General features: G+C 39.5%; 1 protein-coding gene and 1 long non-coding RNA gene across 2 annotated transcripts; one reads left to right on the top strand and one right to left on the bottom strand.

The window, feature by feature from the left end:
- Positions 1-4,033: 4,033 nt before the first annotated feature.
- Positions 4,034-9,712, top strand: LOC4348869 (very-long-chain aldehyde decarbonylase GL1-5-like). Its single transcript, XM_066304911.1, is given in 12 exon segments — positions 4,034-4,193; positions 4,658-4,881; positions 5,014-5,246; positions 6,929-7,148; positions 7,711-8,092; positions 8,180-8,287; positions 8,616-8,816; positions 8,901-8,999; positions 9,096-9,228; positions 9,231-9,272; positions 9,363-9,424; positions 9,426-9,712. Coding segments are annotated over 12 exon segments (1,863 nt in total). The 5' UTR covers positions 4,034-4,133; the 3' UTR covers positions 9,525-9,712.
- A 1,678-nt stretch (positions 9,713-11,390) lies between these two features.
- LOC112936618 (uncharacterized) lies at positions 11,391-16,842 on the bottom strand. The gene is made up of 5 exons (XR_010737100.1): positions 16,581-16,842; positions 14,557-14,700; positions 14,362-14,435; positions 13,268-13,570; positions 11,391-13,099 (listed from the first exon to the last, which is right to left on the bottom strand). It is a non-coding gene; the product is annotated as an uncharacterized lncRNA (long non-coding RNA).
- Positions 16,843-16,882: the final 40 nt, after the last annotated feature.

Raw genomic sequence — 16,882 nt, 5'->3', positions numbered from 1 at the left:
TATATACTGTCACAATTTTATCTTATGGTAATATTGTAACGGTTTCATATGAGCACTGTAGAAACGAAAAATCCATGTACTACAGTTTCTTCGTATTAAAACAAAAAATAATTAAAATCATAGTAATAGATGCTAGCTTTAAGGTTGTTGTATACATACACCGCAAACATTAAGGCTCGATTGAATGTGAGCTAGGTTGAGGCTTTAGCTGATTCTGGCACGCGAAATTAATGCCACGAGTCAGCATATGAAAGTTACTATTATAAACTTAACGTGTACTCCCACTAATTTTATAATTCTTGACGTTTTGGACAAGATTGTAGTCAAACTTTTATAATTTTTTATAATTTTGACTATCAATAACTTTAAAAGTATTTAATTTAAAAGAACTAGAACAATATATATATATATATGTTTCCTCTGCGCGTGGCCTGTCCCCTTCGGCGCGGTGGTGAAGTTGGCGACGGAGGACAGAGATCTAGCCATGTGATTGTTAAGTGCGGGAGCTGAGGTGTTCTGGAGTCGACGGCGGCGTCCCTTCGGACGGCGGTGGCCTAAGTGTCGCCGGTGTATCCTTGGCAAGGAGATAGCGGGATTGGGTGGAGGTGGTATCTTTCGCAACAGCGTATGGCAGAATCGCCTGGGAGTCCGGGCAGAAGGCTTCTCCGGCGGCGGCGGCGGCCCTAGGGGCAGCGTCCAACCGAGACGGTGGCAGCCTGAGTGCCAGTTCAAGGTTCGCAGTGAGGAGGCGGATCCCGTTGACGGTGGCTGCCCTAGGGGCGGCAGATGCCTGGGAGTCCGGTGGAAGAGATTGATTTTCCTCGACAGCGGTTCCAGAGGTCTCCGACGACGGCCCTTGGGGCGGTGACGAGCTGGGAATCCAGGAGGGGAGGAGGATCCCGAAGATGGTGACGGCCCTAGGGGCGGCAGAGGCCTAGGAATTCAGTGAAGCGGAAATGGATCTGTCGGCCTGCATTTGGTTGGCTTGTTTAGGCTGGGCAACGACGGATGAAGGTGGGCTAAACCGGGACGTATGACATCAACTCATCTGAAGCGAATGAAGATGGCATCAGCGGAGGCTCGCGGCGACGACGCACTAGGGGCGTTGACGACTAGACGACTTCCACTCCGAATCTCGCTGATTTAGGAGAGGATGTCGGAAAGCAAGGATGTGCCGGTAGTTGTTTTTTCTTTTTCTTTTGGTTTTGTGTTCTCTCTATTGAGATCTGAGTCTAAGTGCTCTTGTATCTTTTTGGCTGTGTATATCCTTCGTGGATATAGAGGCTGGATTATTAATGAAAATCCATTATCTAAAAAAAATATAGTCAATTAATTAGTGATAGAATGCACGCGTGGTGCATGTATACTCTATATGTCGATCTGATTATTACCGAACCAATACTTGCAACCAAATCTGGTTGAACAAATTAAAGCGTGGCTGACGACGATTAATTGTGTGTGCAACGAAAAGAAACGTACAGTGTGCAGTGTATACACGGAACTGGCCATGTTCTTGCGCATTGTCACCGTCACTCGTAACAATGTTCAGGCTTCACCTTAATTAATTTCGCTCAGCTTTGCAGGTGAGCTGAACCGTACTTGCATTGTGGCTTACAAGTGTACAGATCGTGGCTTACAAAGTTATTAAAAGCTAGCTAGATAAAGTTATTTGCTTTGCTGCGGAATATATGGACAAATTTATGTTGAATGAGAACTTGTCGATAGATTTGATTTGGGTTAAATATCATAAACAGTACCGAGGTATATATTATATCGTAATACTGTACGGCATATAACATATTTTGATACTGTAAATCTATACCGAGATATATATTATCCTGTATTATTTAGATTTGTTTATTTTAGAATGAAAGAATACGCAAGTAGTGAAAAGAATAACTTATTCAAATTAATGGATATGACATAACATTCATGCGAACGTGGTCACCATACTTTGTCATCAATTCCATTCTGAATGTTCTGGTTGACATTCCGGCGTTCTCGAGCCGTAGTTCTATTTTTTTTTATTATGTACTCTGGAAACAATCTGTGTCAATAAATGTGTATATATGATTAAAACAGCTAGCAAAATAAAAAATAAAAAATGCGAAGTGAGCATAGCTCAACTGGTTAGGTTACTTGTGGTGGAACCAGCCCACCCGGGTTCAAATCCTAGAGTTGACACGGGTGCTCGCATTTACGGCTAATTATTTTTTCAGTGGTAGACGACGTACTCGTCGACAGCGAGGCACCTATGGTGACTTCGTCAATCTCAAGACATGCCGGCCCAGTCTTACGGAGGTGCTCATAGGGGTAGGGTGTGCGTGTGTAATAATAATAATAATAATAATAATAATAATAATAATAATAATAATAATAATAATAATAATAATAATAATAATAATAATAATAATAATAAAGAATCAAGAAATACATAGACTTCAAAAGTGGTTTTGGGTAGGAATCTGACTTCCCGAACTGAGCGTTCGTTTGAAAAACAAAAAGGCACAAAAGTCCCTCGATTTTCACGTGCACACTTTTCAAACTGCTAAACAGAGAGGCCACCGCTAACTTGAAGAAAGCCCCAAAGAAAGCACTCCACACGTTAACACTCCTGGTCAACTGGGAAATCTAGAACGAGAGAAACTGTAGAATTTTCCAGCACAAAGAGCTATCTACCGGAAGTCTGTTGGCTAAAATTAAAGAGGAGGCCAAAACATGGTCTCGGGCAGGGGCGAGGTTTCCAGCACAAAGAGCTATCTACCGGAAGTCTGTTGGCTAAAATTAAAGAGGAGGCCAAAACATGGTCTCGGGCAGGGGCGAGGCATCTTGGTAGCTGGCTTGCTTTATAATTTTAGCTCATTTGGACCGAAGGTCCTGAGCCTTGTTTTTCTTACTTGTAAAGTTTACTCCTTCTCTATTCAATGAAATTGGCAGCTTGCCGATTCGTTAAAAAAACTACTAAACAGTATACATATATACATATATATTTTAAAATTTTATAAGAATGTTTTAAAAATCATATTAATCTACTTTTTAAAGTTTAAAATAATTAATAATTAATCATACATTAATGACTCATCTCTTTTTCTTTTATTCTTAATTTCCCTTTTTTACTCTTCTCAAAGACACAGACTGCCCGAACAGATGGAGAAGATTGTGTTCCCTTAAGCTCTCCTCTTTGTATTCAAATCAATAATCCACATAAGAAAATATAGCCGGGTCACTAGAGCTATTATCTTCAGAAAGACCCAAACCTGATAAAAATCTATCTATTAAGTTTTAGACGATCGATCATAGCTTTAAACCCCTCGTCGAACACCGGTTTAACGCCGAAACTTGTACTATCATTTTGTTCAGTATCAAAATGGAATTAATAACCCGTCCTCCTCCCGTAAAGAATTACCTAAAAATACATAATGATCGTATCAATGTTGAAATGCTTTGGTAGGAAAAAGAAAAACAACATTTTCATGATGGAATTCGATTATATATATATATTTATTATTTGCAGTTAATTATGTTACAAATAATAATAAAAAAATAATACAGGAAGGTTAGCTTAGCAGTAACTCGTTTGTTTTTGGTACATTCATGCCGTCTGCTGCATCTATCACAAACCTGACCCTAGTTACCTATTTCTGACGCACATGATTCATAAAGGACCGATATCTTCCCTTCGAGCAACCCCAATCAATGCAAGAATATTTATTTTGAAGGTAGAATTATTCAGAAGTTACTGGCATTCTCTCTGGTACTCCTTCCGTAAAAAAAAAAAAAGCAAATTTAGTTTGATGGGATATATTACAGTGCAACGAAATCTGAACATACTTCTCATCTACTCTATCCGTTCTAAAAAAACTTAAATCCGGATTTAAAGTACTATGATGTGCTATATTCAACTAAAATTCCTTATATTTTAAGATGGGGGAGCACTATGTAAGAGTAGTATATGAGACTCTGACACGTACGCACAGCTAGATCGAAGCCCTGGTCGAGTTTATAAATTGAGATATATCCGTCCTCCATTCTCAGGCCAGTTCTTGCAAGACTCTTGCCGTGTTGAGACTGCAGAAACGAGAGCTAGCTAGCCAGAGGCTGCAAGAAGATTCTGCACCCATAGATCGTCTACCATGGCCACAAACCCAGGACTCTTCACGGAGTGGCCATGGAAGAAGCTTGGCAGCTTCAAGGTAATCAAAATTAACCTTCCATCTTCTTCTCCTTAATTCAGTTACTTCACTGTCTTCTGGCAGCTCGATCGAGCAAATAAACGCACAGCTTCTAGTTCCATCCATGGCAGCACTGCACCATGACCATTATGTTCTTGTTTGAGTTCGCTAGCTTCTGTTTGATATCAAAGCATACATTGCCGCATGTGCAGCTAGCAGTGCATGAGATTAATTCTCTTGCATCTGCTGCAGATCAGTAATGCAGGGGCATGAACTTTCCTGCAGCACCTCTGTGCAGCAAATAAACTGTTAAAGAGTACATGGTTAAATAAGCTTTTGCCACATCGTCTTTGATTAGGCAAAAACATTCAGTATACACAACTTCCGACCTTTACAAATTACAACAGTAACTTCAGCTATAAATTATAGCACATGTGAGTTAATTCGATGGATGGATTCATGCATGTATATGTGTGCATATGCAGTACGTGTTGCTGGCGCCGTGGGTAGCGCACGGGTGGTATGAGGTGGCGACCAAGGGGTGGCGGGAGGTGGATCTCGGGTACATCGCCATCCTCCCGTCGTTGCTGCTGCGGATGCTGCACAACCAAGCCTGGATCACCATCTCCCGCCTCCAAAACGCCCGTGGCCGCCGCCAGATTGTTCGCCGCGGCATCGAGTTCGACCAGGTTGACCGCGAGAGGAACTGGTATGCCAAACACCATAAAATTACGTACAACCCACGCGGTGTGTTCGTGGCGGCTAGCTTCACCTTCGAGATTAATTAATTCAACCTCATTATAGTTGATGTGTTGTTACGTGTATGGTGGTGTGCGTGCAGGGACGACCAGATCATCCTGAGCGGTATCCTACTATACCTCGGCGCACTGTACGTACCGGGCGGGCAACACTTACCGCTGTGGAGGACGGATGGCGCGGGGCTGATCGCCTTGCTGCATGCGGGGCCAGTGGAGTTCCTCTACTACTGGTTCCATCGTGCGTTGCACCACCACTTTCTCTACACCCACTACCACTCGCACCACCACTCTTCAATCGTCACTGAGCCCATCACATGTACGTAATTAATTGCCACTAGAGACGGTTTATCCTCGAGGCTCCAAACATTACATTCTCTTTTAGGCAATAACCTTTGAGCTTCTATATTAGTATCGAATTGTGTTGCGTCATAAATATTTTTACAAAATTTTTATTCATCATCTAAAGTTATCAATGATCAAAGTTCAATCAATACTAATAGTTACAAGTAATTTGAAATAGAGGAAGTAAGTTGTACTACCTAGTTGTACCATCATTGCTCCAAACAACCTATTACATGATATTACTTTCGTCCCAAACCTCTAAATGAATATTAAGATTTTGGTAATACAAATTCTTAAAATTTTGAGACAGAAATATTACTAGACCTGTAACCTTGGGATAAATTAAACCACGGTAATCTTCCAATAGAACAAAGTAAAAAACAAGTCTTTTCCATAAGGACACAAAACAGGAGGTGTACTTCGTCAGATGCAAGTGTCGCGCGTGTCCGTTCCTCAGGAAACACAGAGTGTTCCTGTGGCCAGTCGATCGCTACTTCAATTCCCTCCTCCTTCAATGCATGCCTGAACAATAATTGTAGGCCTAGAGAGTGTGTGAGTTAAGGAATGCAAAGGACACACGATATTTCATGGACCATTGAGATCGAAGTAAGCCGACCGATCGATCGCGAGCTAAATTTATGTAGCCCATCGAATCCGTTGCTGAATGCCTGACCAAACGGAGAAGCAAACGTGGTCCATGAACAACGTATCAGAGACTTTTAGACAAGAGAGAAATCACATTCTAAGGGGTTTTTTCCCCCTTTTTTTTGAGTGGAAGAGTTTTTTTTATTGAGAGGTATCGAGAAGTACTATATTTTTCGTGTAAGCTAGCCAAATATCAGTGCGTTGCAACTTGCAACGGATTATTAAAAATAGCAAAATTAAGTCCTTGTTAAATTTTTTTTAAAAAAAAATGGTTGAAACACAACTTTTCATCTTAAAGAAACAAACAAAAATGCCATGCTTAGAAAATTAAAGAGCTAAAGTATAGTACAGTATATATAGTACAGGCGACTCTCCCAAACCTTAATACCATGGCCCATATATCAGTGACCCAGGCCCTGGGCAAACTGGTCCACGGCCCAGGGCCTGAGATGAAAGGCCCGATGAGAAATATGCATTTTTACTAGGAATAAGTCTATTTTTCCTCCTTTCAACCATGTAACTTTGTGTTGGGCCAAAATTTCCATGGGGCGGCCTAGGCCTTGGCCTATTTCTGGGTCCGCCCCTTATCAGTGATTGTGGTGATGGCAGATTCACTACCACCACTACTATCTTTTAATAGTAGTAAAGATTTTGGTGTCATCTTGTAATTTTAAGATGTACAAGACGGTACCATAAATTGACTTTAAAGTGATTTGAATGGATGTGTAATGGGAGAAATCGCTTTTCAAATGTAAAATAATGCACTACTTGTATTAGTACTAAATTTTACATTAGAGAACACGATATATTCAGTGATTCTTGATAACCATAAAATCCCTTTAAGATTATGGTGTTTTCTTTAAGTACTGTTAAAAAAAAACCAATAGTGTCTACTGGTTACACTGCAGAAGAAGAGAACCCTGCAGACTGCAGTATTTGTAATTGAGCAAGCAGATACATATACCTAAATGCATATATGTTCATTACCTACAATTCCTAACGTTGTTGCAGCCGTCATCCATCCGTTTGCTGAGCTCGTTGCCTACGAATTGCTCTTCTCGATCCCACTGATCGCCTGTGCCTTGACTGGAACTGCTTCCATAATTGCATTCGAGATGTATTTGATTTACATTGATTTCATGAACAACATGGGGCACTGCAACTTCGAGTTGGTACCCAGCTGGCTCTTCACATGGTTCCCTCCTCTCAAGTATCTCATGTACACGCCATCGTAAGTACTTCATCAGGCTCTTAATAATACTTCCTTCTTCCTTAAATGTTTGACGCCGTTGACTTTTTTAAACATGTTTGACCGTTCGTCTTATTCAAAAACTTTTGTGAAATGTGTAAAACTATATGTATACATAAAAGTATATTTAACAATAAATCAAATGATAGAAAAAGAATTAATAATTATTTAAATTTTTGAATAAGACGAACGGTCAAATATTTTTAAAAAAGTCAATGGCATCAAATATTTTGGGATGGAGGGAGTATGTAAAAGAGTAACTTTACAGTTTTTAAGAAAGCATAGGGGAAGTACCATATTTTATATTGGAGAAATTTTACGGTTTTCAGTATTTCTTTTAAGATAAAGGAGGCTTTATTGATCTTGGATACAATATACTCTAAAACCACTCCTGATATCTGCATAGCTAGGATGCACATGGTCTATAGTTATTGAAAAAGCCAAATAAAAGAAGATGATGTGCATGTCACTCTGCAAAATAAATAACTTGATCATACATGCTGTTTTCACTGTTATAATAATCTGAACTTATGTGATATATTAGGTTTCATTCTCTGCACCACACTCAGTTTCGGACAAACTACTCCCTTTTCATGCCGTTCTACGATTATATCTACAACACCATGGACAAGTCATCAGACACTCTGTATGAGAACTCACTGAAAAACAATGAGGAAGAAGAAGCAGTGGATGTGGTTCACCTTACACACCTGACCACCCTGCATTCCATCTACCACATGAGGCCCGGTTTCGCCGAATTTGCGTCCAGGCCCTACGTTTCCAGGTGGTACATGAGGATGATGTGGCCTCTGTCATGGCTCTCCATGGTGCTGACATGGACGTACGGTTCTTCATTCACTGTTGAGAGGAATGTCATGAAGAAGATCAGGATGCAGTCATGGGCCATACCAAGATACAGTTTCCATGTAAGAGTAACCATGTTCAGTGCATGATTCACAGATGGTGTGCATGATAAATTGATAATCAGGTTAGAAACATTTTGTTTTGTGCAGTATGGATTGGATTGGGAGAAGGAAGCTATCAATGATCTTATCGAAAAGGCGGTATGTGAAGCTGACAAGAATGGGGCTAAAGTTGTAAGCCTTGGACTCCTGAATCAGGTAGCTCATTTCCTAATGAATTCAGAGCAAGTTGAAACATTATCATCCATACTTCAGAATTCAGATGTTAGCTATATGTCCACATGTACTGCCAAATTTTAGTCAAGATAAAACAGTTAGTGCTTAATAATTGTTTATCTTCAGGGAAAAGGTTTAGTCATAAAGGTAGGAAAATAAAAAAATTAAGTAGCAAAGAGTCCGTTGACAGTAGTCCAACAGAACTAATAAATTCTGTACATTTCATGAGAATACAATATGTAGAAATTAGGGAAGTATGTACTCATGCATGGTTGAACTGGTAATTGACATACAATATCTTCAATATAAGGCACATACCCTGAATAAAAGTGGAGAACAATATCTGCTGAAATACCCAAAGTTGGGAGCAAGAATTGTCGATGGAACCAGCTTAGCTGCTGCAGTGGTTGTCAACAGTATCCCCCAAGGCACAGACCAAGTAATTCTTGCAGGAAATGTTTCCAAGGTGGCGCGTGCTGTAGCGCAAGCATTATGCAAGAAAAATATCAAAGTAATTAATCCACTACTCACCTCTGATTTATTTTATAGCATGCAAAAGGATACCATGTTGTAACAAACCACTATTCTTGTACAGGTCACGATGACAAACAAGCAAGATTATCATTTACTCAAGCCAGAAATACCAGAAACTGTAGCTGACAATCTTTCGTTTTCGAAAACAGGCACCGCAAAGGTAAGAATAGATTTCCTCATTTTTCCTACATTCTCTGGACAAATGAATAGAATGTATAAGAGAAATATCATTGCCTAATAAACCAAAAATTTTCAGGTTTGGTTAATTGGTGATGGTCTAGATTCTGCTGAACAATTCAGAGCACAGAAAGGAACTCTGTTTATCCCATACTCACAATTTCCTCCAAAGATGGTACGCAAGGACAGCTGCAGCTACTCGACAACTCCTGCAATGGCTGTACCAAAAACGCTGCAGAATGTGCATTCATGCGAGGTAGTAGTAATAACCTGTTGAAATAATCCAGAGATTCAGACGAACTTCACATGATCTAATCACAAAATTTTTGAACTTTTTTTTTGACAGAATTGGCTGCCAAGGAGGGTTATGAGCGCATGGCGAATCGCGGGAATTCTTCATGCGTTGGAGGGATGGAATGAGCATGAATGTGGTGACAAGGTGCTTGATATGGACAAAGTTTGGTCTGCTGCAATTATGCATGGGTTCTGCCCAGTTGCTCAAGGTTGATGATTCAGTTGCAAAGTATCAGAATAAGTTTTAGCTGGATTATGCTATGTGGTCACCGTATCAGAAAGAGAGATGTTCTGTTGGCAAGAAGAGATATAGTATCTGAGTAATTTCATCTGCCATGGTTTTTAAAACATTGTTCATCATCTCCTTTGATCAAAGACTGGCCATGGCTACTTTCTGTATAAGTATCTGTCCTTTTTAGTCCATAGTGTAATTCAGCAACAAAACACTCTTGGCATTGTTATGCAGTCTCATGAATGTTTTTCCAGCATACGGAATTACGGATCAACTCATGAATGCTTTGGGGTTCTATGAGCCTAGCTTTCCGAAGATATTGTGCATCTCATCTTGATGGTTGATCGATCTCGATGCATCAGAAGTCCTCTCTGAGCTGAATTTCTAACTCCCAACTAAGAGATACCCCATCCTGCCTTCAAAGGAAATAACAAAACCACTTAGTACCCTCAAGAGAATGGTGATGCTAACGTGATCTTAAATACATACCTTGTAGATATTTATGGCTAACTAGCCAACAAGTCCACCCTATAAGATATAGAGTTGAGATCTAAAAAATTTTCCTCAGTTCAGAAATTATTATTACACTTGCATATATAAATATAAGATGAATAAAAAATGTACATGTACATTCATGATAAGAATGTACTTTTTACTAAAGATAATAATACACACGTATATACACATCTAGCTAAAAAATATCTTGATGGGGGTGGGTGTAAAACACACCATCATCCAACACATCCAACTCATCCTTTAAGGAGTAACGATATTATTGTTGGAATTACCTGCTCCTATTTTGTTTCGGAACATAATTTGTAGTGTCTTACTTTTTTCCAAATGTAAGTTGTTGTAGCCTATAGGACTTCTGGTCATTTGCCCCAGTTTCTCTTCTTATGCTCTTATTATTTTAAAAATGCTACCCCCACACATGTATAAACATAAAGTATTGTTTTCAATATACTATTACAATTAGAGGGCACGCAGATAATTGAACACTTTCTTAATTCTTACTCACAATTCTAAAAATAAACTTTGGCCAGCTTTCGCCGACCCAGAAAAAAAAAAAACTCGTGCAGGTGAAGTGCACATGATCAACAATGCAAGAGAGCTATTTAAGGCCCTATCTGGAACGAGGAAAACTTTTTTGATTCTTAGAAGTTAGAAGTTGGAAGTATATTCCATGAAATTAAATTATGTGTCCCAAACAGAGAATGAACTCATTGTACATTATCTGGACACCTAAGATTGGGACAGCCTGACATCAACTATGACATTGAACTTCTGCCCGAAATCCGCCACCTGCTTTGGGAGGCAGAACATAGTAATGTGTGTTGACACCTGGAGGTTCAATCGATTGAGAGAACTGTTTAAAGATGAAATCGACATAATGCTTTATGTTCAAGGCTTGATCGGCTTGCCAACAATCTGACTGACAAGGCATTTAACTGTCAAGCAGTAGGTAGCTAATACTCTAGTAGGAGTAACAGACTGTGAAAACCCTATATTAACAAAGAAAAAGGGAAAACTCAAATTATCCTTTAAGGGGATATCCCCTCATTTTTCATGTCACTTAAAAAGTCATCAAAAAAATTTTAAAATAAATAGTAGAATAGATCAATATGTGATATGTCACTTCACAAGCATGCAAATTCAAATTCAACTTATACAGGTAGAAACAAAAATAATAAATTTGACTATGAATAGAACGTGTAATTCATGGTCAAATTTGTTATTTTTGTTTCGAATAGTATAAGTCAAATTTTAGCTCACATGTTTACGAAAAGATATATCATATATTGATCTATCTTGATATTTTTTTTAAATTTTTTTTGATAACTTTTTGAACGACATGCACAAAACGAGGGGATGTCCCCTCGAGGGATAAAAATCCACTTCTAAGAAAAAGGTGATGGGTTTTACTTTACAATGCTTCAAACCTTCAATGAACCTGTGCATTGACAACTTTTAACAATTAAAAAGGAGAGACAGTTGTGACTAATCTTGCATGAGTTCATCCTCGGTAGGAAAATTGTATAGGTTAAATCCCTTTTAAGTAACTCTACATGGTAATTAGATCATCCATACACTTGAGACGGGAAAGCAAAGTTCTTCCATGGGTATAGGTTGACAAGACATAACTCAACACCATGGGATAATAACACAATACTGTTGGGTTTGGGTAGCAGTGCAAGGCAAGGTTCTCTAATCTAAATAGACGACACCTGTTGCCAACCTAATGAATTTTTGCCGTCATTCACCGTGAATCATGATGCATAATTAATGATATCTGTCATTCTGTCAACTAATTAAACCTGTCACCCTATGTACGTATCAAACACACAAAAGGAGTCTGTAAATTGAGCAAGAACAGAGCTCAGTAAATCACTAACCCTGAAAACAGTAGTAGCAGCAGCGCTAGCAAGTACTGTACGAGCTCAGCTAGCCTGAATTGGTCACCAAACCCGGTATCTTCACCGAGTGGCCATGGAAGAAACTTGGCAGCTTCAAGGTGCATCCATATGCCTCTAATTATATCTGCATTTATCACCAAACAGTCCAAAGCCGCATGAACTTAACATGATCATGGCTCTATAAACTTTTGTTCAAATTCAACCAGAATTTTGAAAATTTTCGCCCGAAATTTCTTTCAGTTTCTATCTTTCCCTTTCGAAATGTTTTCGCTTTCAAACAAAATGGAACCTAAACATGATTAATTTATTTGTATATATCTACGTGCATGCCACGCAGTACGTGGTGCTGGCGCCATGGGCGGTGCACGCCGTGCTACCTGGTGGCGACGGCGAAGGGTAGCAGCCAGCCACCAACAGTAATCTACATTTGCACTGTGTAATAAGCACAATGTTTCATTTATACGTCTCATAATCGAAGGACCTAATAAATAAACAGCAGCTAAAGCGATGTTTTTCTGTACCACGAGTCAGCATCAAGGAGGTACTATATGCATCTTCCTTTCTTCAGATAAAAAGCACAAGGACCAAACACTGTGAATTCTGTGACCAGTTGCAATTATGCAGAGTATTGGAATAATACTGATATAAGAGTGACCCATCAGAAAGGTAAGTTAATGACGATGATTTATGAGGCCCATCAGAAAGGTAAGTTAGTTGGTACTACTTTGCAACGTTCTTCCTTCATATGCAGACAACTCCGTTTGCTCTCCGCAATCAATAGGGCTGAAACATCAGTAGTACCACTATTAGTACATCTAGATTAAATGGCCAGAGCATAGGTCATCACTGGATTTATTGTGTTGAAAACGATGTATATTTTTTTCTTCCTTTTTAGCCGATTAGAGCAAGTTTAATAGTATAGTCAGCTACTAGCTCTAATTCATCTGTAGCCAATCTAATAGCTTATTCATACAATAGTTACATACTAGTACACTATTAATACCTGCTCCCACCTGTAATATACACCCCGTGTCTTGGAGTCCGTGCTACAGCTGGCTATAAATCTATAGCCCGCTGCTGTTCTCTCTCCTCGTTTATCTTTTTAAAATATATTTAAAGCTGGTTTATAGCCTGTTAGAGTACCTGCTCTTATAAGATGATGGTTAGTAGTTGAGAGTGAATGATATGCTTCTATTTATCATGTTTTAATGGTAAGAAAATAGATAGTACAACTAGCATGCAGTAATATGTCATTAAACATATAAAAAGATCAACAAAATTGTGATTGAAAAAATGAACAAAAGAGAGTACCTTATTAAAAGGAAGCGAGGAACTAGTATCAAGTAGCTAGCCAGCTTGGAATCAGGATTATGTAGTAAGAAAATTGCCCACGAGAATCAGCAACTGCGCTTGGACATATTTCCAGTCAATCTGTGTTAAGATCCTAGAAGCTTCTCTAGAAATGAGTACATATCAGGTGAAAACAGTCCAACTGTTGAAAATTTGGAAATTTCAATCTCCACCATTCTCTTGGATCCCAACGGCCAGGATAGTTCGAGGTCACCCTATCACACCTATTTGATGCACATTTGCATAAAGCCGCCCGCACACAGCCTGGATTTTTTGTAAAAATACCCCTTAACTATCTCATTGTATACTGCAATGCCCTTAACAAAAGTAGAGTATCTAAACCAAAGGAAAACAAAAGCAGCTAAGTTCAGAAATATTTCAAAAGTTTTAGTTCAAGTACTGTACAATAACTCCATAAGTACTTGACAATAGCTCCGTAAGTACTGTACAATAGATCTATAGATATGAGAGAAAAATGCATGATGACTGAAGCATGTTAAACAACTGTACAATAACTCCATAAGTACCAAGGACTTACAATAGTGTATATGAACTTGCTGTTTGGTCTTAACATGCAGTAAAAAAAAAAGTAACTACGAACAGTATTTACATAGTAGTATAATTCACAGTATTCATCTATACTCAAGAAATTCAGAAACATTTTCGGCACATGGAAATTTCTTAGCTAAAAACTACTTGTTGCCATTTTCTGCATGTGATTGAAATTTCAGTACGTCAAAATGATACAAACCGCCCTTCGTGTGCAGGTCATAATGACAAACAAGCAGGGCTATCATTTACTTAAGTCGAAAATGCCAGAAAATGTGGCCAACAATCTTTCATTTTCCAAAACAGGGACAACAGAATTCTTACTTTCTCTTGATAAATTAACAGGGAGTGCCATATGCGGATTAAGAGAACTTATGCCTAATGATCAACCAGTGGCATAACAGGTTGCTCTCAAAATTTCTTCAGGTTTGGTTAATTGGGGAAAATCTAAGATGCTACGGAACAATTCAGGACACAGAAAGGAGCACACTTCATCCCATACTCACAGTTTCCACCGAGAATGATACGCAACAACTGCTGCACCTACTGGACGACTCCTGCAATGGTTGTTCCTAAAACTCTGCACAACATGCATTCATGTGAGGTAATTAATAAACTGTTGAGCTGCAACGTACTCTGAAAGAGCTTTACAGAATGGTCTTAAGTACAGAATTTTGAGCTTATTTGGCAGAATTGGCTACCAAGGAGGGTCATGAGCGCATGGCGTATCGCTGGAATCGTTCACGCGCTGGAGGGATGGAGTGAGCACGAATGCGGAGACATGGTGCTCGACTGCAATTCGTCATTGGTTCTGCCCTGTTGCTCGTGTTTGATGCTCTGGTTGCCTGTCAATGCAGAATAAGTTATTCAGGGATGTGCCATATGTTCCATGGAACCATGTAATGGTACAAGAAACAGATGTTCAATCTCCAAGAACAGATGTAGCATCAGAGTAGTTTGATCTGCTATGGTTCAGCTTAGCTATTTACTGTCCTTAATGAGATCCCTAAGGGTATTCTCAAAAAGCTAGACTATTATAGATCTAGATTTTTCTGGCAATGTGATGAACATAATAAGTATAGGTTAGTAAGATGGAGTGTATTGTGCAAACCAAAGGAATGTGGTGGCTTGGGTATACAGAACTTAGAGATATAAAACAAATGCTTGCTTAGCAAATGGTTGTACAAACTCATCAATGAAGAAGGGGTTTGGCAGGACATTCTTAGGAATAAATACTTGACAAAAAAAAACCATCACACAAGTCGAGAAATGCCCTGGAGATTCACATTTCTGGGCTGGGCTAATGGTGGTGAGGGATGTCTTTTTTAAAGGCGGTGCCTTTAAGGTGGGGGATGGTTCTCAAATAAGATTTTGGGAGGATTGCTGGATTGGTGATTTTCCTTTCGAAAAGTTGTACCCTAATTTATACAATCTTGTAAGGAATAAGAATGCTATTGTTGCGGATGTTATAGATAAAGTGCCGTTAAATGTTGAGTTGCTTTGGTGGGGGAGAATTTGGTTGCATGGTTTAACCTAGTGGCTAAAGTGGTTCTTGTTAGGCTCTCAAACCATAGAGACAAGCTTATTTGGAAAGTTAACAAAACCGAAATATTTTCGGTTAGTTCCATGTATAAAATGATTATGTATGAGAATATAGTACCAATGAAGGATTTAATTTGGAAGCTTAGAATTCCTTTGAAAAACAAAATCTTCCTCTGGTATTTAAAGAAGGGAGTGATTCTCACGAAGGACAATCTAGCAAAAAGAAATTGGAAGGGCAGCACTAAGTGTTGTTTTTGTAACCACAATGAAACGATACAACATCTCTTCTTTGATTGTCATGTGGCTAGATTTGTTTGGAGTACCCTTTTTATAACATTTGGGATAAATCCGCCTAACAATGTTGCTAATATGTTTGGGATTTGGCTAAAGGGTTTACAGTCTAGGCTAAAGTACCAAATCTTTACAGGGATTGCGACGTTGTTGTGGGCAATGTGGATTTCTAGAAATGATGTGGTCTTCAATGGCTCCAATTTTAACTCTTACTTGCAGGTTATTTTCAGGGGGACGTATTGGGCTCGACAATGGTCCTTGCTGCTTAAAGAAGATGAGCGCGATGTGATGAAGGAAGGATGCAAACTGTTAGAGACATCTGTCATGCACTTCTTTGGTAAAGATGGATGGAACATGAGAAAGCGGTTAAAGGAGGAATGTGGTTTTTAGTTTGTTTGGAAGGTCTTTTCACTTTGAAAGGCGTAGGGAGTCTTTGTGCTCTTTTAGTTTTATGTAAGGTGCTTGAGCCTTTGTGCTTCTTTTGTTTGTGAACTTGTGTGTATGAACTAAGCTTGTTTGCTTGGATATTCTGTGGCTGTATACACCCCAGTTGGTGTAGAAGCCAGGTTTTATAAATTCCCATTATCTAAAAAAATTTACTGAACTATCTCATCTCATCTCCTATTATCAAAACACTGGTAATGAATGGCAGCATTCTGTGCCAACAAAGAAACCCACCAGTAATTGTTATGCAGTCTCATATACGTGACATATCCATAATTCCATAAAGAAGATAGCATGCAATAAAATACCAAAATGCAGAGTTTTTTTCAGTAGCAGTAATCCTGTAGCTGCCTTGACGAATGCAGAATTTGCAAACACATCTATACCTAAATTTATCGGCATTGTTTACACTCTAGTACGGAATTGTTTCAGTAGTGAAGAAACTCACGGTGGACGGCGGCGGCGCCGGTAGGAACCCGTGGCCGCGCTCGCCGGCTCGCCGTGCCGGCGCGGCGACGACCTCAGGAGGAGGGAATTCTAGGGCCGGCGGAGCATGCAGTCCGTCTCGAGCGGCACGACGACGAGACCAGGGGCGGCGGGCCGAGAAGCCGATCGAAGCATCCGGAGGCAGAGGCTTCATCATCACGGGCTAAGAACTCTGGGCCATGAGCGTCCCAAAAGATCTCGTCTTATGATAATGGAGAAAGTACACCGGAGATCTCTCTATCGCATCTTTTAACACCGAATTAC

Source organism: Oryza sativa, chromosome 10 (genome assembly GCF_034140825.1).
Source record: "Oryza sativa Japonica Group chromosome 10, ASM3414082v1".
NCBI lineage: Eukaryota > Viridiplantae > Streptophyta > Magnoliopsida > Poales > Poaceae > Oryza > Oryza sativa.
Note: the sequence above shows the minus strand (reverse complement) of the source record. Positions and strands in the feature narration are given on the sequence as shown.